This window comes from Stegodyphus dumicola, chromosome 1 (assembly GCF_044657685.1).
Source record: "Stegodyphus dumicola isolate Sdum_Otavi_A_Nest chromosome 1, ASM4465768v1".
NCBI lineage: Eukaryota > Metazoa > Arthropoda > Arachnida > Araneae > Eresidae > Stegodyphus > Stegodyphus dumicola.
In genome coordinates, this window is record NC_140768.1 from 75,144,998 (window position 1) to 75,169,951 (window position 24,954).

The following is a 24,954-nucleotide window of genomic DNA, read 5'->3' on the forward strand; positions in this document are numbered from 1 at the left end:
ATATTTAATCTGCCTTGGCTGCCAAGTTTGTTCTTCATTATGAATCAATATTTCCACATTATTTCACACAGACATATACATAGCACAAATATATACATAATACAAAGTAAAAAGCAATTCAAAACCTAATCCAGTTGCAGACTGAAAGCAGAAACAAGTGGTGGTAATAATGCAAAATAAATTATAATAAATACTATGCTTAAAATTCATTCCATGTTCAATTTGAAATAAATCATATTCAAAAACAAAAACCAGAAGCACACTGGCAGACTGTTAGAAAAAGTAGGCACAACATGTCCAGATCAAGAACGAAATAAAAAATTTGTATCTTTCACTGCATCATCATTAGTGTTTTGCAAAATCATCGTTAAAGTATGAAAAAAAAAATCCAAATGTATTCAGACACATGAGTGGTACATGCATGTGTGGGTTGGCTATTGTCACGTATAAAAATTTTTGCCAAAAGCACAACAGTTCTACTGTACATTAAAATTGGGGATGTGGATAGTCAAAAACAGTTATACTCAAAAATAACATATTATACACAAGAAAAGAGTTTAAAAGAAATAAGATAGTCTTAAATTAAGTCTAGATTTTAAAGTGAAAGATAAAAATAGAAGACCAATACTAATACTTCAAAGGAAAGAAAAAAAAAAGTTTCCATGTTCATCATACATTTATAAAATTTATATAATAACAATAACAAACATAATTAAATGCCAAATAATGGCGAGTTAATAACTAATGCAAAACAAAAAGGTACTTCTGTATTTTAGTAATAACATTTAAGTAGTCTAAGAATAATGTTTTTGCTATTCAAAAGTCCTTCACAACTAATAATAATTTGAAATTACTTTTAATAATATTTCCTGCCCCAAAATCTGAGTAGTTTTATTATCAAGCATTCATATTTAAATTTCTTATAGCATGGCACTTTTTACTCAAAGTTCAAATATATAATCCTATCATATGTACAGTTTTTGCAAACAAATCATTGATAATTTATGGAAAAATTTAATTTAGATTACATTAATTCTAGAACATAGCATTTTCTTTCAACATGGAATAGTTTTTGAAATTACGAAACAAAATTATCAAGTTTAATAAAAAAAATCTTCAAAATACTTTTGAATTCCAGTTATATTAAGTTCCTAATACAAAAGCCATTGGTCTTCAATTTAGTTTTTACTTCCTACTAAAGCAGCCTTTGGAAACACTTGAAATTTGCATGTTACAATCTGGGCAGTTTACAATTTGGCGAATACAGGCAGCAGCCACTTTAACAATTACCTTTAATAGTTTCAAAATGGGGTCAAATGCAAAATTTTAATAAAAATCTAAGAAAAATTCAGCAAACAGATAAAACATACCTCAGGACATTTGAAAGCAGTAGGAATACAGAAAATCATAGCAGAAATTCCCATCATGAAATTATTAGGCTTGAATTTAACATGTGGTTCTATGATGATAGCACTTATACAAATTACTGTTTTACCACCTTTTAATGTATAAAAACTCAAACGCTTTACCTGAAAAGAGAGTTAAAGAAATATATAATTATTTCTCAAAAGAAATAATACATCATACTTAATATTGGTACTTTTTGCTTGTATAAATTTTTCAAATATATCATTAAAATAAACAAGTAATTATTTTCTTTCATTCATTCATTTTATACCGTGTCCACAAAATTTAGCAAATATAAAAATTATAATTATTCAAAATATATACAATTAATATGAATGAGAGAAAAATTTTCATGTAAATTTATGGAAAATCTTAATATTTACATGTATAGAAATTAACACAAGTCAGACAAGATTGTCAAAATTAAACAGATAATATGGAAACAATGACAAAAATATATTTTTTTCATGATGTGAAAGTGACCATGATTATAGCATTTAAATTATGCTAAACTGGTAATTATTGTGCCAACAAGACTTTTCTGTTTTATGAACAGAGAAATTAAATGTAGCACATGTCTTCTTAAAGCATTCCAAACATGCTCAATCAGATAAAGGTTAAAACACTCAGATGCAATTAGTTTAAGATTCAATACACTTTTCTTGAAAATACTGTTACATCAGTGTAGCTCAAGAAACATCATTTAATGGTCTCCAGTTCATTAAACATCAGTCTCCAACTAAATTTCATAAAGGAGAATAATGTGGTTTCTATATTTATATACAAACACATGCATTTATATTTCCTTTTAACAAATAAGATGTTTTCCTGAACATTAAATTTGAAGAGTCTTAAAATTATAGTGTACTCTTGATTATCCACTCTAGTGCCAGGGAAGCAGGTCCTGGGTAATTGAAAAATACGGATAATTCAAATGATGAATTTTCTTGCGTACTGTACGAGTTTATTTCTTTAAAAAAATCAGTAATTTTACTTTATGTTTGAAAGCGTTTAATTATTTGTTGGATTTCACTGTATATTTTTCAGAGTGCTATTTTATCATTATATTTGAATCCCCATTGGTCTACAAAGTTTCAATAAAAATCATTGTCATCTCGGGACTGGTACAAATGTCAGTATCTTCATCACTTGTATTTTCAGTATCACCCTCCTCCTCTTCTGACATTTGAAACGATATCCACGTCATTGCAGCACTGAAAGTCCAGCTCAGTCGAGTCGCCATAAAAAGCATTCACCAATGTTTTCCTGATCCGACATTTCCGAAGACTTTTATATATTATTTTTTGTCATACAGCTTCAGTTATTGCCTCGAATTTTTCACATTAGATAAATCTAAGATTTTTATATTAGGAAGAACAAGTGTTGATTTTGACCCACAAAGCACAGATAATCCGCACCCTGTTAATCAAGAGAGTTTTTCAAAACTCATTATTTATTTACTACATGTTAACACTATTTTCCTGTACTCATGTGAATCTTACAGAGACTGCATAATTTTCAGGTTTGTTGTATAACTATATACAGAAAATCTTGTATTAACCAATGCCTGTTCATTTTAAGTCTTGCACAGTGTGTACAATATTCTTTTAAAACTTTAGATATGAGAATTTATGCTCAAAAGAACAATTTCACTTCATATGGTTCAGTTATTTCCCTATTTTTATGAGTCATAGTTTTTAAGCATAACCAATAAGAGAAATAAATCATGAATGACAGTCTTAATGTAAACTACTTAAATTTAGAAAAAAAAAAAAAAAAGTCATTTGTTTAGCCACTGCAGGAATAAACTTAGTTATAAGCTTTTCAAAAAAGGCAAGAGCAGATTAATTTTGATATGTATTATACTTCTGTAATATTGTTTATTTTGTGATGCAACATAATAAATTTTATAGTATTCACAATTATTTATACCATACATACCCGCGTATAAGTCGACCCCCCACTTCGGCATAAAAAATTCGTAGAAAATAAGAAACCCGTGTATAAGTCGACCCCCCACTTCCGAAATCGATCAAGAAACTTCGAAAAACATTTTTTAAGTACTACATTTATTCAAAATCATCTGAGAAAAAAAAGTAAATATACAATAAAAAATACCTTGGTAAATAAACAAAATCAAAATACTTCAACGTCCAATTCATGGTCAGATTCGCCAAACATTTCATAGAACTCTTCAGTCGTCATTGGCTCGTCATCATACATATTTTCAGTCTCGAACTCTGTATTGTTACAATTACTACTAGAGCCTTCGTCGTCATTTTCACTTTCAAAAACAGTATCATCTTCCGTGCCCTCTAGTTCGTTGCTAATGCAACATTTTTTAAATGATTTTATAATCATTTCAGAGGGTATTTCGTTCCAAGCATCTTTAACCCACTGAGCAATTAATGTAATATTGGGCTTTTTAATGTTGCCTCCCTTTGTAAATGTTGGTTGACCGGAACTAATCCCAGGGTTGCCACTCAAACAGGAGAATGAAATTCCCTGACTTTTCCAGGTTTTCCAGGTGTGTTTCAAGAAAATTCCAGTCTATCCGCGTAATGTACGTTGGCTGTGCTAAGAGGTAAATTAATTATGGTATTACTTGTATTGTGTAGCAAATTCACTTAATTATTCAATAAATCCCAGACGACATTTATTCTTAATTATTCTTGGTATACTTTGTTTGATAATTTTGTTTAGTTTTCCACTTAAGAAACTTAATAAAATTTAAGATATATATATATATTGGATAACAAATGTATGTTTTATTTAATTATTACTCATGATCATCACCAGTTCAATACGAGGCTAATCCGGTCCTTATAAATCACAACGCAATGCTAAATAGTTAGGTTAGATTTTAGGTAAATTTAATTTGCGTGAGGTATGTTCTTAAAACCTTAACACTTGAAAACACAAATATAATTATAATAGTTGTTGTTGGAAATATTATTTACTAATAATAAATAAATTTAGAGGGAAGAAGCATCATTAAATTATACGAATAACATAAAAATAAAGATAATTACTTAAAAATTGAATTAGAATAATCAACGATATTTTAGCGAATATAGTTATATTACATGGTTAGTCTAGATGACAGATTACTATTTTTTTATTTTACTGTAAAATGGCAAGGTACTTATTAAAAAGAAAAAAAAAAAAAAAAAAGTTTAAAAAGATTTTGCGGTAAAATTCTAGTATACGGTAAGGCTTTGGCACGATTTTGAAAATTGTCGCCAAGACCAAAATGACCCGTTTACTGCGCATCAAGATGTCGCCAAATCCCATTATTATTCCAAACCAAAGAACGTCTATGTAAAGAAGAAAAGGTTCCATACAAGTAAAATGCTATTACGCCGCTAGAATGCGGAGGGAAAATTTGCCAAGGGATTTGGCGACAGAACATGGCGGTCAGAATTTCCCTCTCCGCGATGTGTACAGGAAATTGAGAAACACGTGTTAAGAAGAAACGCTCTTTGACAAAAAGAAAACTACGAAAATTCGTTTTTAAATTATTGCGAAAAATCCAAGAAGAAACGTTTTATCAAAGGACGTTTCTTCTTGGATTTTTCGCAATAATTTTAAAAACGGATTTTCGTAGTTTTTTTTTTTTTTTTCCTCGGAAAATAACTAATCCATGAATTAATTTACTTGCGCCAAAAAATATTTTCTTTTCCTTTAGAGTTTAACCACTTGCACTAAGACTAAACTTCACGGTTGCGGTGCCATGCGCTACAATATAACAAGCGGTAAAGTGTCTCATTTACGCCGCTCCGCATCTGCGAATGCAATCCAGAGCTGTAACTCGAGAAATAAACAATCTCGTTGTTAGGCGACATGTGCACCATGTTATTTTCATTTTTGCGATAAATGCTTATCGACATGGTGTTCACGTCGCTCGGGGTTTGAGACAAAAGCATCTTGACGTGCGTGGCACGTCTTTTTAGCGCAAGTGGTTAAAGAAATTTTAAACGATATTCATTTTATGAACTCTTGATAACATGACCTTCGAACTTCGACACCGGTTTCGAGCTTTGGTGACAGATATATCAGACATGCACAGCTGTTTCCCTCTATGATGGAACGGAGCCACAGCCACGTCTGTTGCAGAGAGGTTTTCCTTCTTTACAATACATATTCTTTGATTCTAACCTCCATAGTACCGTATACTAGGATTAAACCCATTTTGTTTTATACGAGAACAGGTACTTTCTTTAGTTCATGTACTGCACATGCGATTCTCGAGAATACTGGAAACCAAAAGTTGCGGGAAAGTTGCTTTGCCTTTCTAAAAGACAATCAAATTGGAGCTGCAAAAATTGGCTCTATGCCAGCTACCCGAATGACACTCACGTGATACATAATTCGCCAAAAAAGTTACCTCTTCCGACGTCGGCGCAAAAATCGCTTTTTTTGGCGGGATCGTTGTATGAACTTTACTGACTTTTCCAGATTTTGACAAAAATACTTAAATTCCCTGAATATTTTGGTCAATTTTCGAATTCCCTGACTTTTCCCGGTTCTCCCGGTTTTTCAGGTAGCGTGGCAACCCTGTAATCCACTCTGCCCAATTTCATGAAAAGACTTATACGTACATAAAAACTATCTGCATTTCTCTTTTCTTGGCGTGTTGGCGAAACTTTTTTATCACTCGATATTCATCGGTAGTTTGGGGGCCGAAAATTCTTTGGTTTAATCGAAGCTTACTCTAGTTAAAGTATGAAACTCTGTGATTAGTTCGTCACATAATTTAAGTCATGAAATTACTTCAAGTAAGTGACTTATCTGATAAGTCGTCCAATTTGAGTGCGGGAAGAAAACAACTGCATTATATAAAGAATTTTTTGAACTTCCGATTCTTTTAATTTTTTATGGCCCCACGTATAAGTCGACCCACCCACTTTGAAGTCTTTATTTTGTCCAAAATATCTCGACTTATATGCGGGTATATACGGTAATTCCTATAAAGTTGGAGTAATGTTTGCATTAATAACTACTACTCAAGTTTATTTGTCATGAGAAAAGCTGTACGCAGGCTCCTGTCAATGTGTTTTGTTTTTCAAAAATCTATTAACAATTTTTGATTTATTGACAACTGAGGAAGATGACGGACATAAATAGGCCATGTTCTAATGGCTTCTTAATTTTCCAACAACTGAGGAAGATGCTACAGCATTCTTCCAAGAGAACATTTTACTGCATCTTCATATATGTGAAAATGGCTGCAAAATGAAATAATATATAAATGAGAGCATTTGAAGTGCAACTTAAAATATTTAAAAAAACAAGTAAAAAGCATATATTTCAACAACTGGTCTAGTGACTCCTGTGTATCATTTGTAATAGCGCTACAATTTTATTTACTGTATGTATGTTTCTAGCATTGTGATAAAACAACGGTACCTAGAGCCATCAAATTTTGAATGACATAATCCTACTACGAATATAGGCCATCTGGAAGCCGGAATTTGTTTCATTATCGATTTCATATTTTGTAATACTTTAATGAATTTTTGATTAACAAATTCAAAGATTTCAAAGCCAGCAATGGCAACGTTGTACAGAAAAAAATATTTTTATCTCCAGCAAGTGAGGCTGTGTATCGGAAATTCTAAAGATATGCTCAATTTAAAATTATTTTCCGACATTGCTCTAGAACTGAATTTAATGTTTTAAGTGCAAAGAGCATGATATTTAATAAATAAAAATAACACACAAAATGTTAAAAAAATGCCCCTTTGGATGTAATTTAAAATCTGAAACCTTTCAGATTTTCTTTTTTAAAGATTTGTTTTTCTTTTTAATGCTAATAATGAGTTCATCACATTACCTAGAAAACTTCTCAAATTATAATTTAGTAGCTATATTTATAAGAACAATAGCTCTTGCTACGTATAGAAAATTCTGGTCATTATGCATATATCATCGAACTCAATGTCACGACAACTTTCACAAATTGTATTATTCCTGAATCAGGAAAAGATGAATATGATTTTCAGAATTTTATTCTCAAGCTTCTAAACACACTGCCTTTTTGCTATTGTAGAAACAAACATAACAGAAATAGGAGATAAAGATGCAATGGATGGCATTATTGGTTTGATGAAGTAAAAAATGCACAATTTATTGTCTCCAAACTTAATCTGAAGCAGCACCCTAGTCAGCAGAAAGATGCTACAATTTTTGCAGTTTATGTCTCAAATAAAAGGTAATGCATTCCATATAGCTTCTCATCAAGAAAACCCTCTTATTACTTTTTTTAGGGGGGGTTTGAAACAGAGGTAGGTCCCATTTGTACAGATGTCATTAATAGCTGGGAAGTACAAATCAGTTGAAAATAACTACTACATACTTTAGTCAGCACTGATATTTAATTCCCATTTTAAAAATTAGTTTAATGTTGGTAATACAAAGTCATAATTTTTTTCACTCTACCTGAAAGTAAATTGATTTTAAATGCAAAAGTATTTAATTTGTATATTGTGTCAACAACAAGGAATGACAATCTGTAATTTTATAAAATTAATTTAAAAAATATTCCATAAATATACATAATAGACTACTATTTCAGAAATCTTCACAATTAAAAATGATATTTCTTGTTCATTATTCCCCTCTCTTACAGAATTCAACATAAGACTTCTAAGAATATATGCATAAGTCAGAAAAATTATGACTATGGTCAAAATATTAATTAAATTAGCAAGTTAAATTAGCAATAGACAAGTTCCGGGCTCTAAACTCCTAAATTTTTCAAAAAGATTATGAGTAAGAGGTATTTTCCTGATGAAAATTGCAAAATGACCCTCACAATTCGTGCCTTTACTCTTTCTTCCTATTTGCATGCTGCTTTACAAAGCCTTTTGTTGAACCATTCCTTTGCAAAGCAAAACTATTTTATTGGACAATAATTTCATGAATCTTAAATATACTGTAAAGCAATGTAGTTGCTTAAATGGTATGCATAAGACAACTTTTTTTTAAATAAAAGTATAATTTAGGTTCTCTTTAAAAAGAGTAAACTTCAGTTAGCTATTCATTAATTTTAGCAATCCAATGCAATAATTTATGAACCGACTCATTTGATTCAGTTTCACTGGCACATTTTGAATTCATTGACTCTGGTACAATGTGATTATGTCTCAATAAAATATGCTCTTATATTACAGTGAAGCATAATTATTACAATGTACACTGGATTTTAAATACTCACATCTTCTTCTGAGCTACCTGGAACTTCAGCTAATCTGAATTTACTTTGCATCCATTCAATAAAACATGATATGCTATCTTCCCCATTTTTAACTAACACCAGACAAAATTTGAAGAATTTTGTAACTCCAGTATTACAAAGATAAGCAGCTGGAAAATCAGGCAATTGATTCATAGATGAAAAATATTCGGTAGTCAAATATTCCCATCCTGGCTTTGGATCATTTTTCTTTTCTAGTTTAGAAGCTAAAAAAGACAAACATTTGAAATAATTTTTATAAAAATGTATTCTTTAAAGTCTGTAATATGCAAAAATATTAACAAATGTATTAACAAAATACAATATATCTTTCCCTTGATCTTGCTTTAATTTATATAAAAAATCCTGAGATCTCGCTTAAAATGTGTTTACATTAATTTGCCTTTAAATGTTAGGGGAGAAAAACATTACATTTCAAAGATATCACTATTCTATACAAAAAAAGTAAATTTTTTAACTCTGAATCAAAAGCCTCACTATTTAAATGCAATTTTATTTATGCATTCTTATTAAATGCATTATTGTTTTTAATTAGAAAAGGAGGTACTCTTCTATTATTGGGATCAAATTCAGAAATGTATGTATGGATGGATGTGCACAGTCAAAAGTTGTTAATTCGGACACCCATAATCCGGACCTCAAAGCTAAAAACTTTCTGCGCATGCGCCACGTTGACACGTGTGCATAAGACCTTTACGACTGCGCGTATGCGTGTGCGCAAGTGCAGAATACGTTTTCGCGTGCGCGTTTAATGTATAACGGACCGTATAAGCTAAAATTATCTATTTCAGTTAATGTTGATGATTGCATTGTTCCTTAATCTTCGAATTGGATGTGGCTTATTATTTTTTGCAGACTGTAAGAGCAATGTTGTAAAAGTAAACTTACTTGTCAAATGTCAAATCTTTAATATTTTTAATTTTAGAATTTCTGCATGCCATGTTACGAGATTTAAACGGATGATCTATAATCCGGAATCGCCGAAGTCCCGACGAGTCTGGATTAACGACTTTTGACTGTATAATATGTATACACACATATACATTTGTAGGTACATATGGTACATGCATACATGAACCCATCATCCTTCAATACATGCATATGTATTGATGCATATATATACACATTTCTGAAGCCGGTTATGATAACAGAACAGTACCGAAAAGTATGGTATTGACTAGATTAATAACCTTCTGAATTAATTTATACTTTATTTTGGTTTACTTAATTCCATATTTATTTCTTTATATAATTCAACTGAAATAAATGTCCTTTTCTCAATGTATTATTTACAAAATTTATATATGCATACATTAAAGCATTCATAAATTACTATTCCCAAAACTTCTACATTGAAATGTGAGGAAATTAATGAAAAACACAGCACAGATAATATTCAGAAATAATGTAAAAATATGTTACACAAATATACCATTTGACGTAAAAACGTTACAGAACAGAGAAAAGATAAGGAGTTATTTGAATTATAGCAATGCATGTGCGAGTTATCCGCTTAAGGAAGGGTTTGTATGCCCCTTAGTAGAATTTCGTGAAGGGCTTTCTTAGCAGAATTGGCTCATTGATATTAGACATAGGAAAAACAAGAAAACTTCCATGGGGTCAGTCATTTGCCAGAATTTGAGCCTGCATCAAACTACTAATGTGCAGCAATTTTACCATGTGATCATTGCTCAGAAAAAAAGGAAAAGGTAGATATTTGAATTCTATAGTGTATATGATCACTTTGTATAAAAAAACATGATTAGCCATGTATAGCATACTGTTGGGCGGAAAATATACTTTTTAATGCCTGCCTACTGTGCTACAAGACTCAAGTCAGATGCCAATATTATAAATTCTAAAAATATCGCTGAATCTTCTTAACAAATTAAACTGATATTTTGCAACCTTCCTGGCCACTCCATAGACTACACGACTTTCTAAAGAATTAAACATCCCTTCTATACACTAGTGCTGTAGCAAACAGAACATCCAATTATTGCTTGAATTATTCTGGTTCAATTCCATCAAAGACATCATTCATTATAAAGACTTTCAATTCTAAACAGACTGATAGGTATTAATAAATCAAATACATTTCCCTGAAATCCAATGAATGTTCAGTAGCAGTTCATTCAACAAGTGTGATATTTTCCACTCTTTCAAAAATAATCTATCCTGACAAAAACACTGTCAGTGTTAATAGAAATTCACGTCTTGCTAATAAAAATAGTTTAAAATTACTGACTCATGTTAACTTTAAAAAAAGTGTGCTAAAATGATACTACAAAATTATTATAAATATATATAAGAAGAAATTAAAGAAAAATGCATGTGTTGAGAAGACATCTCTTTCTTTTCAGGGGGGTGGAGAGCTATTTAAGAGCCTTTATGTTATACACATTGGAAACCATGAAAACCACAAGCATGCATTCATTCCCCAGAGAACTGAACCTGAGATAATACTGTTACGAAATGTACAGGCACGGTGGGATAGCTTCCCCGCAAAGCAGATTTCGTGTTGCCATAAAATGGCAAAGAAAGGCAGGGTTGCCACATTTGGCGACAAAATTGGCGATATACCATGGATGGTTGGAGAACCTTCTGGAACGAATTCTTACCGGTTTAGCCCAGAATGTTCTCAAACACAAGCCGAAAGCTATATAAACCCTGCTGGTTCGCAGTCAGCGAGTGTGCCTCATCGAGAGGGTGAGATAGTGTGCTTTATCTAGTCAGTATCGAGTTGGTGTCTCGTCTAGCGAGTCAATCGAGTTGGCAGCAGGACAGCGAGTGCCGAGTGGGTCGTCCGAGTTCACCGAAGGAGTCTCTTAGTGTATCGCGGTCAGTGCACTGTTGTGAGAGCGTGTTGAGCTTTGGGAACGACTAAACCGAAGAGTCGGGAGCCGTGCTCTGTGTGTCGTCGAATGCATCGGGAGTTATAGTGTGGAGAGTCTCGAGAGTACGTGGAGTTCTGAGAACGACCGAGCAGAGTTGGGAGCTGTGTCGCTGATTGTGTCAGCGTGTTTATAGTAGTTCATCGATGATTGTAAAAACGTGTTTTGGAGCTGTCCTGACGATACTGGCCAATAAAGTGTGTTTCGAGACTTCATCAAGTAGTTTCGACATTACTCACTCCAAATCTACGAACCCCGTATGAACGTGAAGAAAATAACGTAACAATACTATTAATATTAAATTATTTTATTGGTTGATTTATTGCTGTGCCATTAATTTTAAATGAACATTTATATTTCAGAACATAAAACTGATTCAAATGAAAAACACATAGTTATATAAAGAAGATGGTTAAACTGAATAAATATTTTATAAGCATAAATTTAATTTTCTTTTACCTGTTAATTTTGAGACTGAACAATGCTTCTTATACACTGAAATAGGACTTGCTGCTCCAGCTGTCACATATTCAGTATTTATTAACATAGGCACCCATGGAGAGCTAGGTACAGAATTTTGAAATCTATTTCTCTGTCTTTTTCTCTCACAAAATAATTTCCACCTGCAAAAAAGTTTATATTTAGTGAAAAACGTTAGAAATAATTGGTTTTCAAGAGGGAAAATAAAAACACATACTTTTAGTATTAAGAAATGATGAATACTTTCAAATTTTAATTGACTTTTACTTAAAAGAACTGTAAAATGAATTATCCTCTATTACCTCCAAATTATATTAAAATACAGAATGGATGAGAAATATGGATAACTGAAATTTAAAATTAGGCAAAATTTAATCTTAGATTGATATTGGTTATTACAGAATATTTTTATTTATTTGAGTCAAAGACAGCTGATATAGAGTTCCAAAAATGCAAAACTTTTCTGAAAAATCAAAGGTGAATTTTGCCTCTTTTTAAAACATGTTGATACATTGCACTTAATTTTGATCAATAATGGTTATATTACAATGTATAATATTAAAACAGCACTTATTTGCTAAATTTTTTCATTTTATTTTCATATACTTACTTTTATCCCATTTAATATATCATTTTTGACATCCTGAATTTGCACAAACATCATCATGCTGATAACAAGCTCATAAATGGAATTGATAATAACAAGTAAGCAGAAATGTAAATATGTAATTAAAATGCAGATGGTATGTATAATAAGTGAAAATATGTAAAATTTCATTTTGAAATCTTCAAGAAAGATTAATATTTTCATTTCCAGTTTGAAAAATATATAATTTCCTTTTTGCCAAATAAAACCATTCATTTCAATTAATGAATGATTCCTTTCACATAACAATTGTTATTAATTAGCCCATCTATTTCAAATTAGATTATTTCATCAAGCTAAGCTACCTGCCTAAGTGGAGGGCTTTTAAAAGAAACTCCCCCTTATTTTCATCAATTGCACAATCTGAAAACCCCATGCAGTCAGCCCATTAGGGAATGTAATCTGAGGTGAACTACTAACACTTTGGAAAATTAATCATTCAGTTAGTTAATCATAAACTTGCACATTAGGGTGAAGCGAAAAAAGTCCCCCCCCCCCAAATTTGATTATTTTCTGACCCAACAAATGGTTCTGTTCGATGGGGGGGGGGGGGGGGGAAATAAAAAAAAACAACACTCATCTTCAGGCTCCACATGAGGTAAATAAAAAAGAAAATCAATGAATTTACCTTTCACCTGTTGAGCTAAATCTCTCGAGATGATGGTAACATGGGCTTCAGTATTACTGGTCGTACTGGCAAGGTACTCTATTGATATGCCCTATGACGACAAGTCCATTACTGCTGCCACTACATTGCTGAAATCTGAACTGCTTTAAAATGGGACTTCTCAATATCTTATAATCTCCACTCTGTGAGATGGCCAATAATTTGCTTCCTGCATCTTTGCTAGGGAGTGGTCTTATTTTCCTTGCCTTGAGGCATTCTACAGTTCCTTCGTATGTCGCCTTCACCACCACAGTTCCAGCACTTTAGAATTGGTTTGTCTGCTTCTATTCTGTCTCAAGGCACTGATTTGCCTGGTTAAATTATCTAGATGAGCAATCACTTGATTCATCGGCTCCTAGACTTGAGCAGCTCTAATCGGATAGTGGTCTCTATGAGTTGCTTGCTGGGCTGTCTCGTAATTCCTGGTGTACACGAAAGTGCTTTTTAGAATTTTGGTATCCGCCATTTGGAGGTCTTTCTGTATCTCAGGATCCCACATGCCATGGATGAAGTACTCCAGGAACAGGATACCCTTGTTTCTGATGTACACTCCAAAAAAGTGAGATGAGACAAACTCTCAACATCCATGGTGAGCTTCTAGAATGTTACCATGGTTTCTGTTGGTGGCATTTTAACTAAAACCTGCTATAGTATTTTAAACATTTCTCACCAAAGCCCAGCCTCACAACACAACAAATAGACATTCAAAGTCCCGCCTCTGGTTTTCGGGCAGAGTTGGAAGGAGCATCTTTTACACAAGTCATTCTGAACACACACACACACACACACACACACACACACACACACACACACACAAAAAAAAAAAAAAAAAAAAAAAAAAAAAAAAAAAAAGAGCAAATGCTCACTCTGGTCTTATACAGTTTTCACCCGGCCATCAAGATATCTCTTAGTACCTTCCATTTCTCGAAATTACTGGAAGACATATACAGTTAAAGTTATATCTAAGGGATGGATACAGTTACAAGTAGGGATCAATTACAGTTATTTAATTACATTAACAATTACAGTTATAAGGCGACCAGACAAAATGTCGCCAAGTTTGACAAGTTTTAGGAAGTCCTTGCCAAATTTCGCAACAAAAATTAGTCGCCAAAATCACTGCCACTTTGGCGATATCTTGCCAAATTAGCAAAATAGTCATATACTCAATGTTAAATAGACTTGGCCCTGTATTCTTATTTTCCTGGCAAAGCTTCGCCTTCTTCAGACTTTTTTTGTTACATTATACAAAAGATACTATAATTTTAAACATAACTTCACTACAATTATTTACATATGCACAAAATTCATAACAATACATACACGCGTATACAAGGTGTCAGTACGTTTTCCACAATGTTTACAAACTATACAATGTTTCTAATGATACTCTGCGATTCCCGAAAGTTTTCATTCTTTCACGTTTATGTCATTTAAATGTATGTGAGGAGGATTATATTGCAAGCATCTATTTCCCCCACCCCCAACAAGTATTTTGAAAACATTATTTTGGATTCAGTTTAAAATTAGCAATGAATACTACACAATACATAAGAAACATGGATTTTTTTTTTTTTTTTTTTCTTTTTTTAACTTGAATCATTTTTGCAAAAATGAAATAATAGGGAAGATACTGATCAGCAAGGTCAACGCATTTCATATCTTGATCATATTTTGTTGTGATGTCTAAAATTACTTCTCTAGTTCCTCTACTTATTTTAATAACTACAATAATAACAACAATTTTAATAACAATATCACTACATTATATAAGCAATCCATTACAATTACAAAGAAACTTCTTTTATGTAATGTAAACTTTTTTTTTAATTAATACTGCCTAATTACTAAAATTAATACTTGTTTGATCCTTAAAGTAATACATACTTATAAATAGCATATCTTGCCAGCTCAAGTCTCATATTCTCCCTAATATCATCTAATTCAGTTCTTCTGTGCTGCTCTTCAGTTACAACTTCTTCGCAAACTTCAGTAAAGTAATCGTTAATGCATTCTGCATACACTTTTTCGGCTGTATCTGACAATGCTCTTTCATTATCATTTGCTTCCAAGCTAAAAATATTAGAATATATTCTGAAAAAACTTCATTAAACATTTATTATTGAACATACGAATAACTGAAGTATTCTTTAGGAAACAACATATATTTATGCTGCTCTAGAAGAAACAATAAATGCAAATTAAAATTCTTCATACTTTTCCCCCCTACAATCATTATTTAAGTCTTTTGCTTAATAACTGTTAACTATTACAGCATACTTGCATTATTCACATAGGAAGAAAGTAGAATATTCAGCATCAATGAACTATTTTGCAACTACATAAGTTAACATCTAAATATATGCTATGTATGAAGTTGTGTTATTTATTTAATATGGTAAATAAGTAATATATATACCTTTCATCTAATAACATTTCTTCAGCATCTGGTGATTGATCTCTGTCCAAAGAGGTTACTATTTCATCATCCTTTATTCTGAAAAATATTCCAAACTATTAAACTTCCTTAAAAACAGATATAGAATTTGAAAGAACTATGTTTTACTTCTAAAACTTAAAAGAAAATTTTTCATAAGTAATTTTTTTTTACTTCTAAAGCTTTTAAAAAATTTTTTCTACTAATTATCACTTCAAACTAAAGCTACCTGCCTAAGTGGATGGCTTTTAAAAGAAAATCGCCCTTATTTTCATCAATCGCACAATCTGAAAACCCCATGCAGCCAGCCCATCAGGGAATGCAATCTGAGGTGAACTACTAACACTTTGGAAAATTAATCATTCAGTTAGCAAAAAATATTCTCAGTTTTAAGATTACTACATTCACAGAATTTAAAAATCTGATGTCTTCACCATGACTTGCTTGCACAGAATATTAAATGATACGCAGATTTTCCTGCATTTCATTTAAACTTATTTCCCCGAATTTCGTTAGAAATTAGTTCTCATTCAATTAATTCAGTTCTCACTCAGCAATGAGGCAAAAATACATAAAAAACTCAAAATATTTTTATTAAAAATTGAAAAATATAAAACACAAAATACAGTTAAAAAAAATTTAAAAACCAATTTTTGCAATTCAAATTAGACTTTCTATGCAAAAATAATCAATTCAGCCAGCGGACAAGTAGAGAGATTTTTTGGTGCAAAAAAAACTGAAAGTTTTCTTTTGGTCCCATATGGCAAAAAGACGCCGAAGTGCAGAAATTGACTTAATTCACTATTCTTAAAAGTTTCAAATAAAAACAAATATAGCTGCTATGGTTAAAAAAAAAAAAAAAAAAAAAAGTTAGACTTAGCCATACTTAAACAACTTTTAAATTGTTGATAATTGTACAAATACGGCATGACCTAAAGGCATAAAAACCTTAATTTGAAGATAAGAACAACATAATTCAATCATTTTCAAAGCAAAAAATGCCCAATTTAGCAACATATAAGAATAAAAAACTGAGCTGACTTAACTCAACAGGGTGGATGTGTACATACAGTCAAAAGTCTTTAATCCGGAATTCAAAGCTACAAACTTTCTGCGCATGCGTCAACGAATAATGCGTTAACGCATGCGCATAATAAGTTTAAGCATGCGCGTTTATGTATAACAGACACTATAAGCTAAGCTAAAATTATCTAATTCAGTTAATGTTGCAGATTGCGTTGTTCCTTAATCTTCTAATTGGATCCCCCGCTTATTATTTTTTGCAGACTATTAGAGCAATTTTATAAAAGTAAGCTTGAACTTTCGATTACGTCAAAAAGAATTTCTGATTCTGGAGCTACCAGAGGATCTACAAATCAAAAACATGTTTTTCGATGTCCATCAAACAAAAAGTAGAATTGCTGCAAAAAATGGATAAAGGCATATCCTTTAATTCTCTAACCATTCCGAAACATGTTTATCAATTTCACGCTGCTCTGCTGGGGGGGGGGGACGTAGCGCACAATGGACTGGAATTTGATTTGTCAGCACTATCCTTATCTTCAGGGCAGATGATTTTATTTTATACGGCTTATAATTCCTTACTAAATGTAGTATTTCATCTTGATGTAGATTTAAATCAAATTCATCATCATTATAAATATCACGAATACACATCAAATAGTTTTCTGGTTGCAATTTTCTAATTTCGACTATGTGTAATGTATGCTTTACGCATGCGCACGTTGAAAGAAATGTTTAATAAAATAAACAAATAAATATTAAGCTTTTTTTTTTTTTTTTTTTTTTTTTTGTAAATTGTGATACCCTTTAGATCATAATTGCTCTTTATTTCATAAATTTCAGTTTCATATTTTTAATTTTATAATTTCTGCATGCCATCTTACCAGATTTAAACTGGTGATCTATAATCCGGAAAAACCGATAATACGGAATCGCTGAAGTCCCGGATTAAAGACTTTTGACTGTATATATATATATATATATATATATATATTACAATATTTTCCTTATCGTTAACATTTTCCTTAATGTAATTATGCTACAATATTTCCTTACGTAATTGCGAAACATTTTGGGTATCATATTTCAATGAAAATATCCATTTTGACCGCTATCAAATGCAATTTAATGATGTTTTTGCGTGACATACGTATGCAAGCACAGAATAAAGGACTTTTTTCCTCCAAACAAAATTATAAAACTGATTTAAAATGGATTCAGAAAAGATTTTTTTCATGTCTGTACGTATGTATCTCGCATAACTCAAAAACGAGTACCCTCAGAACGTTGAAATTTTGTATATAGGACTGCAATAGTATGTAGTTGTGCACCTCTGTTTTTGATTGCAAGTGACCTCACCAAAATTGTACAAATATATAGATATATACCCACTTTGTTACTTGGCTTTGTGAGCTCAGTTTTGTTAGTCTTATATGTTGATAAATTATGCATTTTTAGCTTTAAAAGTGATTGAGTTATGTTATGATCTTCTGATTAAGGTTTTTTTGCCTTTAGTTAATATGCCTGCAATAGTTGTAGAACTATCTACAATTAAAAAATTGTTCAAATGTGACTAAGCCTAGATTCTCAAAATAGGAAATCAATTACTGGTTACTTTATAATGTATTCAAACAGTCCTATTATGCGGTGCTCTAACAAGAAAAGTGTATTGCACTTTCATCAACAGAAGCTGAAATAATTGCTTTATGCAAAGGTATTCAACATGTTTTACAGATAAAGAATGTAGTAAATGAAATTTTTGAAGATAACCAGTCAGGTATTAAGAGTAATGTCAATGAAAACTTTTCAGGTAGGCTGAAACATATACATTGAAATTAAAGTTCACTCGTAAGACTGTTAAAGAAAATAATATTAAAATTGAATATGTACAATAAAGTTTACAAATCGCAGATATATTAACTAAGGCTCTGTCCAAAACAAAATTCTATGAACTATTTTCATTCAGCTATTTAAAAATTGTGTAATTCTTCTATCTTTTCTATAATGTGCAATTAAGGGGGAGTGTTGAGATATTTGTAATCGCATTTTTATTGGTTAAAAGAAGTATAGCTTTCTGTCACGTCCAATGCATTAGCTTTCTGTCAGGTCCGATGTATTCTGAAACTTAATCCCAATCTTTATGTTATTTTTGATTAGTTGTTTATTGTGTCTTGTTTATGATTTCCTAAAACATGATCTGTTGTAAATTTATATATATAACCTCTGTAAACTTTTTCAATCCCTGCATGTATTTCTCTGCATATTACTCTGTAATAAATGTTTGTTTATCGAACCATGGCATTTTAAATGTTGAACATATTTAACTGCTGCTGGAAAAGGTAAGGGATTATTCTTGTACTTATTTTTATGAGTGATGAGAAAGGCTGCTAATTAAAACAAATTTGATAGATGGCAGATTGTAACCGCCCGCAGATTCAGAAAGAGTACCTCCAAAACTGCAGAACTGTTAGATTGTTCATGAGCTACTATTCTTAATATTTATACAAAGAGGAGAAATGATTGTGAAAACAGGAGTAAATGGCAAGATGTTGGTCATCCCCAAGTCATTAAAGAAAAAGGACACCAGAGACTGTCCTACTTGGTACATACAAGATGGTGGCTCAGCTGGCAGCCCAATACAATCCAAGTGCAAGTGTTTTGGAATATGTAGTTCAGCGGACACTGTTAGATATAAGACTACACATCAGATGTCTCACTCATGTGCCTCTGCTGACCATGCATCATTGTCAACTATACCTACAGTGGGCACGGAAACATCGAGACTGGACCACAGATAAGTGGCCTGGTCGGATGAGTCACAATCTTTCATTCATCACGTAGATCATCGTTTCAGGGTACACCGTCTTCCAGATGGACAGTTGCCTCCTGCACAGCTGGTCATACACAGACTGGTGGTGGCAGTATTACTCTTTGGAGGACGTTATCATGGACAGCTCTGGGATCCTTAGTTTTCTTAGAACAGACCATAAAAGCTGTGGTCTATCTGAATATAACTGCAGATCAGTTGCACCCTTACATGACATCTGTCTTCCCAACTGGAAATGAAGTCATCCAGCAGGACAATGCCCCATGTCACAAGACTCGAATTGTGTTGGAGTGGTTTGATGAGCATTCAAGGTGCAGCACACAGGATTTGAATCGTAAGTATAAAAAATATATTAAAGGATGAATTCTAGTTAATATCCTGACCACCTAACTTGCCAGATATTAGCCTGATAAAGAACATTTGGGATGTCATGGAACGACAGCTGCGAGCTCAAACACCTCCATGTCGGAATCATGATATTGTGTGACTGCTACTTAGACATTTGGTACAACTTGTCTCCAGGGATCTACCAAAAACTTGTGGCATCCATGCCAAGGTAAGCTGCAGCTGTTTTGCAAGCCAAAGGCCACATGTGTTACTGAGTAGGTGGCCATAATATTTTGCTCTTCAATGCAGTTACATACAGATGAGTCTAGAAGTCCTTCAGTAATTCTTTCTGCGATTTAATCTTACTTACATTAAAAATATTTTATTAAAAAAAGATAAGATATTATTGATTTAGATATTATTGCATCACTTTGAACCTATTCAATACACACACACACACACACACACACACACAAAAAAAAAAAAAAAAAAAAAAGTAGAGACATAAAAAAAATTCAACTCAATGTGCATTCAATGTACAACTCAATGTATGACCCTTTTTAAATAATAAAATAAATAAATAATAAAATGTTTAGAGAAGACATGCTAGTAATATCTTCATCCACTCATAGCTTCATGGGTTTATCAAGAAAAATCTGATATTTTTAGCTAATGCAGTAATGGATAGACAAGCATCATACACAAGAATTGAATCATAAGTATAAAAATATCTTAAATCAAGGATTCCCAAATTATATTATGTAATATGAATCAGGTTATTTAGGCACTCGCAAGGAATATGAATCAGGATACAGGAATACCCCGCATGTGTGTCTTCACTCAATACTGACCCCGCTGTAGTATAATTAGTAATTTGACTAATAAATTTCCCTCAGTACTGATTTTGTTTCTGGATGGTTTCATTATTGTGTAGGTCAGAAAGATTCTGTGCCAGAATAATGCAGCCTAAATACAGTACTGAACGCTAAATACGTACTGTCAAAACAAACAGTGCTGATTGGTCATGCACACAATGTTCATTCACCAAAAATACATGGCAGACTCACAGAATAAACTTACCCTCAATCTCGACAATAGCCATATTATATGATCACTTCTCATTCTTAGCAACTGATTTGTTTTTTAAATTTTTTATTTATAATTCCTTCCTAAACCCATTTATAAGGCACGTAAAACAAAAATCTGATGCCAGTTGCAATAAACCAAACACATGTAAATTATTAAATTTGCAAGAAAAGCTAAAAATTATTAAAATTCATGAAGATAGTACATCCAGTGCCAAAATTTCAAGAAATAAAAAAATAAATGAGTCTTCAGGCCAAAAGATAAAGAGAAATAGAAAAGAGAATAAAATAAAGAAAGAGAAGAATAACAGACTTATGAAGAAGGAAATAAAACTGAAGATTTTGTGAAAACGGGAAAAACTTCACATTGAATAAGCTAAAGAAATTATTAAATGCCACTGGAAGAGCATGTAAATTAATTGAAAAAAAATATTCGAATAAAAAAAGGAGCCTTGGAACATGGTGAAAGTTAGAAAATGGAATCATTTATTATCAGACAATGAACAAAGAAAAGAAGAAGAAAATTGGTGCAAAAAAAACATTAATTTTCTGGTTTAAAAAAAATGTTTTTCTTTTTGATTTTGTAAACAAACAAGAATGTCTTTAATTACATATAGTACTTTTTATCCCTTTATTATTTTCTGTTAATTTTAGGTAAATGCATAAATATTTTTGTTTTAATAGAATTCAATAGGAGCAAATTACTTATTTTCCTGTAGAAATAATGTTTCACTCACTGCTGATTAATTTAGAGTGACACTTTAGAATAACTAATTAACAATGCTGAGCAAGGTATTCCTGCATTTAGACATACACAAAAAATTTAGTAACAATAGAAAAAGAACTCTAAATCTTTTACCAAGTGAAGAATGAAAATGGCATACTGAATTAATGAAATATAGATTTATTCATATAACAAATGGGTACTGTCATACAAATTTTAGTATGCAGTGCATGGATAAGTACTTTCAAATGGTACCATGAAAAAAACATTTTATTCTTAAGATATGAATAAACAACACATCAGATATATACAAATAAGGAATCTAATTTTTCTAACACCTAGAATAAAATGAGAGTGTGACATTGTTCCCATTAACAGCTAGTCGTTGTATATTCATAAAAAAATAAATCATGCAAGAACATTTCCAAATTTTGAATAATAAACTCATATAAGATTAACCGAATTTCAAAAATTAAGCTCTAAACAATATCAAAGAATACTCAAACCATTTATTGCACACTTATTATTTAAAACCATATTACAGTTCATGAATTCCTTAAACTGAAAAAATGTAATGTATTACTTTATATATTTCCATTAAGTAACTTGTGCTTATGAAAATTGAATATAAATATACATGCATTATGTTTGGCCTTACTATTGCATTCAGTCCAATTATTCAGCTGTTTATGTAGAGATATAACTGATAAATCTGAAATAAGAGTAACTATAGTAATTACTTGAATTTCACAAATATCAAAGGTCAAATTTTATGAATATGGGTCTTTAATGGAATATATATAAGTGAAAAAACATTTGGAACCATAGGCCTAGATGAAAATTTATGTACATATACTATGTATATAGAGAGAGAGATAGTGAACGAGAGAATAAAGATATGGTATATGTGAATGGGATGAAAGTGGCTCAAAAGATGTGTATATATGAAATATATAAAAATAAAATGCATAAACTTAAAACAACATAATGCAAAAAAATTGCAGAAAAATTACTTTGCTATTATCTCTTGCTCTTTTCTAACACTAGTACCATCCATAGGCACATCACCTGGTTCAACAGATATAGTTTTTTCAGGGCTGGCACTAAACTAAATAGGAAGAATTCAGACATTTTAGTTGCTTCAAAAATAGCACTATTTCCTAATTCTAATGTATATATTTTAAATAGCTCTTTAATAATGATATTAATAATAATAAATTAACAAATACTGAGTAACTAAATTTAATAAAATCTGAGAAAAATGCTTTCACAAATCTGTACTTCCTTATTATAGTACCTTTTTGGAGCTGGTATAGCCCTGAAAATGTAATGTCTAATCAACCGAAATGTAACAAGACACGGGATAGCGATTAGCGATGCCGTCTGCTGTAGTGAAGAGCCTGGGTTAGAATCCCGGAGAAGGCATGTATATTTGTAAATGTATAATGTATGTAAAGCATGGGGGCACTTTAAAACTGCGGGAAGCTGGAAGCCCTCTCAAGAGGTTGGTATAGTAGGGAAAAAAGGTAGGAGACCATCAGACCCATCACCCCTAGAGTGCTCTTCAACAAAACTGGGGGTGGAACTAGCAAAGTCATACTGTCAACTATATGGTGCTGAAGGTTCTTGCCAATAAAAAGTGCAATCTTTGACCCCTATAACAGGAAATATAATTTGAATAAGTATGCTCTATCTAAATAGTATTTAACTCATCAAAGAAGAAAGAGCTGTATTATACTATCTGATAAGAGAAGCACCCATTCTTTTCTTTTGTAGATTTCACTGATTCTTACTCCTTCCATTGGTGGAAAAGAAAATTATTAATTATGAATCCACTATTAATTATGAATCCAACTTTGATACATCTATTTGTTGGTTCTCATATGCAAATAGTGTTACAGAGCATCAAGTAGATTAGATACGTTTTTGATTCAACAAAATAATGCTTGATCCTTCTAGCACTACATACAAACACATCAATTTTCTTACAGAGGAAACTGCTTCTTTGACAATCAGCTTTCTTTCCTGTTTCAGTTTTCTACCTCACAACAGAGTTCAGCTTATGTTTATTAATTTGCTCTTATAAGCACATCTCAGAGTGTAAAATATTAATTAACTAAATTTTATAGTTGATTTTTTATTCTAATAATTTTTTAGTTTGAAAAACATAAAATAGAAATTAAAAAGTAAGGGGAATTAAAAAAACCATACATTTTAAATATTCATTAACATAAATTTTAAGAAATCTTGTTTTCTACCATACAGAATAATATTAAAAAATTACCTTAGTATAATTTTATTTTGTGCAGTTAAAAATTTTATGGGAAATTAAATATATATTTTTGCTTCTTAAAATTTAATTTTATTACTTTTTCATCATACTCCTAAAACAAAATAAGCATATAAAACTGAACACTTCCTAGCACAAAAATTAATATTACTAGAAATGAAATTAATCATACCCTCAATTTTGATTCAAAAACTTTTTTAAAAATCTTTATAATAATGAGATAATTTCAAAAATACTTTAAAGTTGTATTTAGTCTTTTAAAAAATTACTCACCTTTGTTGATTTAAAATTTTTAAAAAATGTAGATGTAGACATCTGCTGAACATCAGTTTGAGAAGCACTTATATCACCTCCCAGTGGTGTTCTTTCGTGTAATTTGAAGGTGTGAGAAGAAAGAAAAGCTGAGGCAGGCTTGCTGAAAAAAGAGCTAGATGGTTTTAGAGGTTGCTCAGTGAAAAAGGTTTCCCTTTTTGGTAATGTATCACTTTTTTTAGGAGCACCAAATATTGGTGAAGACTGCGACTTTCTGCACATTGCTGCTGAAATGGCTTCTTTAAATGTTAGAGGAGTTTTTATTTTCACATCAGATGTAATAGTTTTATTATGCATAGTTGGTGAATATGAACTAGAAATGACTACAACATCCTCCCTCTGGATTTTATTTTCTTGACCTTTTCTTGAAGAAAATAATTTACTAATTTTCTCTGCTGATTTGAAATGATCATCAGCTTTGGGGGCTGATTCAGACTTTCCTTCTAATGTGAAAGGAGATTTAGCATCAGGTACTTTTTTCTTAACTAATTTGCTTCTAACTTTATCCAGTACATCTTCATTCTTGTGATTTAAAGTTGCATCATATACTTTGACAGGCTGAGCTATCAAATAAAAA

At 31.4% G+C, this 24,954-nt stretch overlaps 1 protein-coding gene across 2 annotated transcripts in view; it reads right to left on the reverse strand.

Moving 5' to 3' along the window:
- Positions 1–24,954, reverse strand: part of xmas (RRM_XMAS2 and SAC3_GANP domain-containing protein xmas) — a 163,455-nt gene that overhangs the window by 60,500 nt on the left and 78,001 nt on the right. For both annotated transcript variants that reach the window (XM_085816331.1, XM_085816332.1), the window contains exons 12-18: positions 24,339–24,940; positions 22,789–22,883; positions 15,772–15,849; positions 15,240–15,425; positions 12,019–12,182; positions 8,627–8,871; positions 1,371–1,529 (exon numbers count right to left, since the gene is read on the reverse strand). In XM_085816331.1, the coding sequence (XP_085672457.1) occupies positions 1,371–1,529; positions 8,627–8,871; positions 12,019–12,182; positions 15,240–15,425; positions 15,772–15,849; positions 22,789–22,883; positions 24,339–24,940 (1,529 nt within the window). The remainder of the gene's footprint in view (positions 1–1,370; positions 1,530–8,626; positions 8,872–12,018; positions 12,183–15,239; positions 15,426–15,771; positions 15,850–22,788; positions 22,884–24,338; positions 24,941–24,954) is intronic.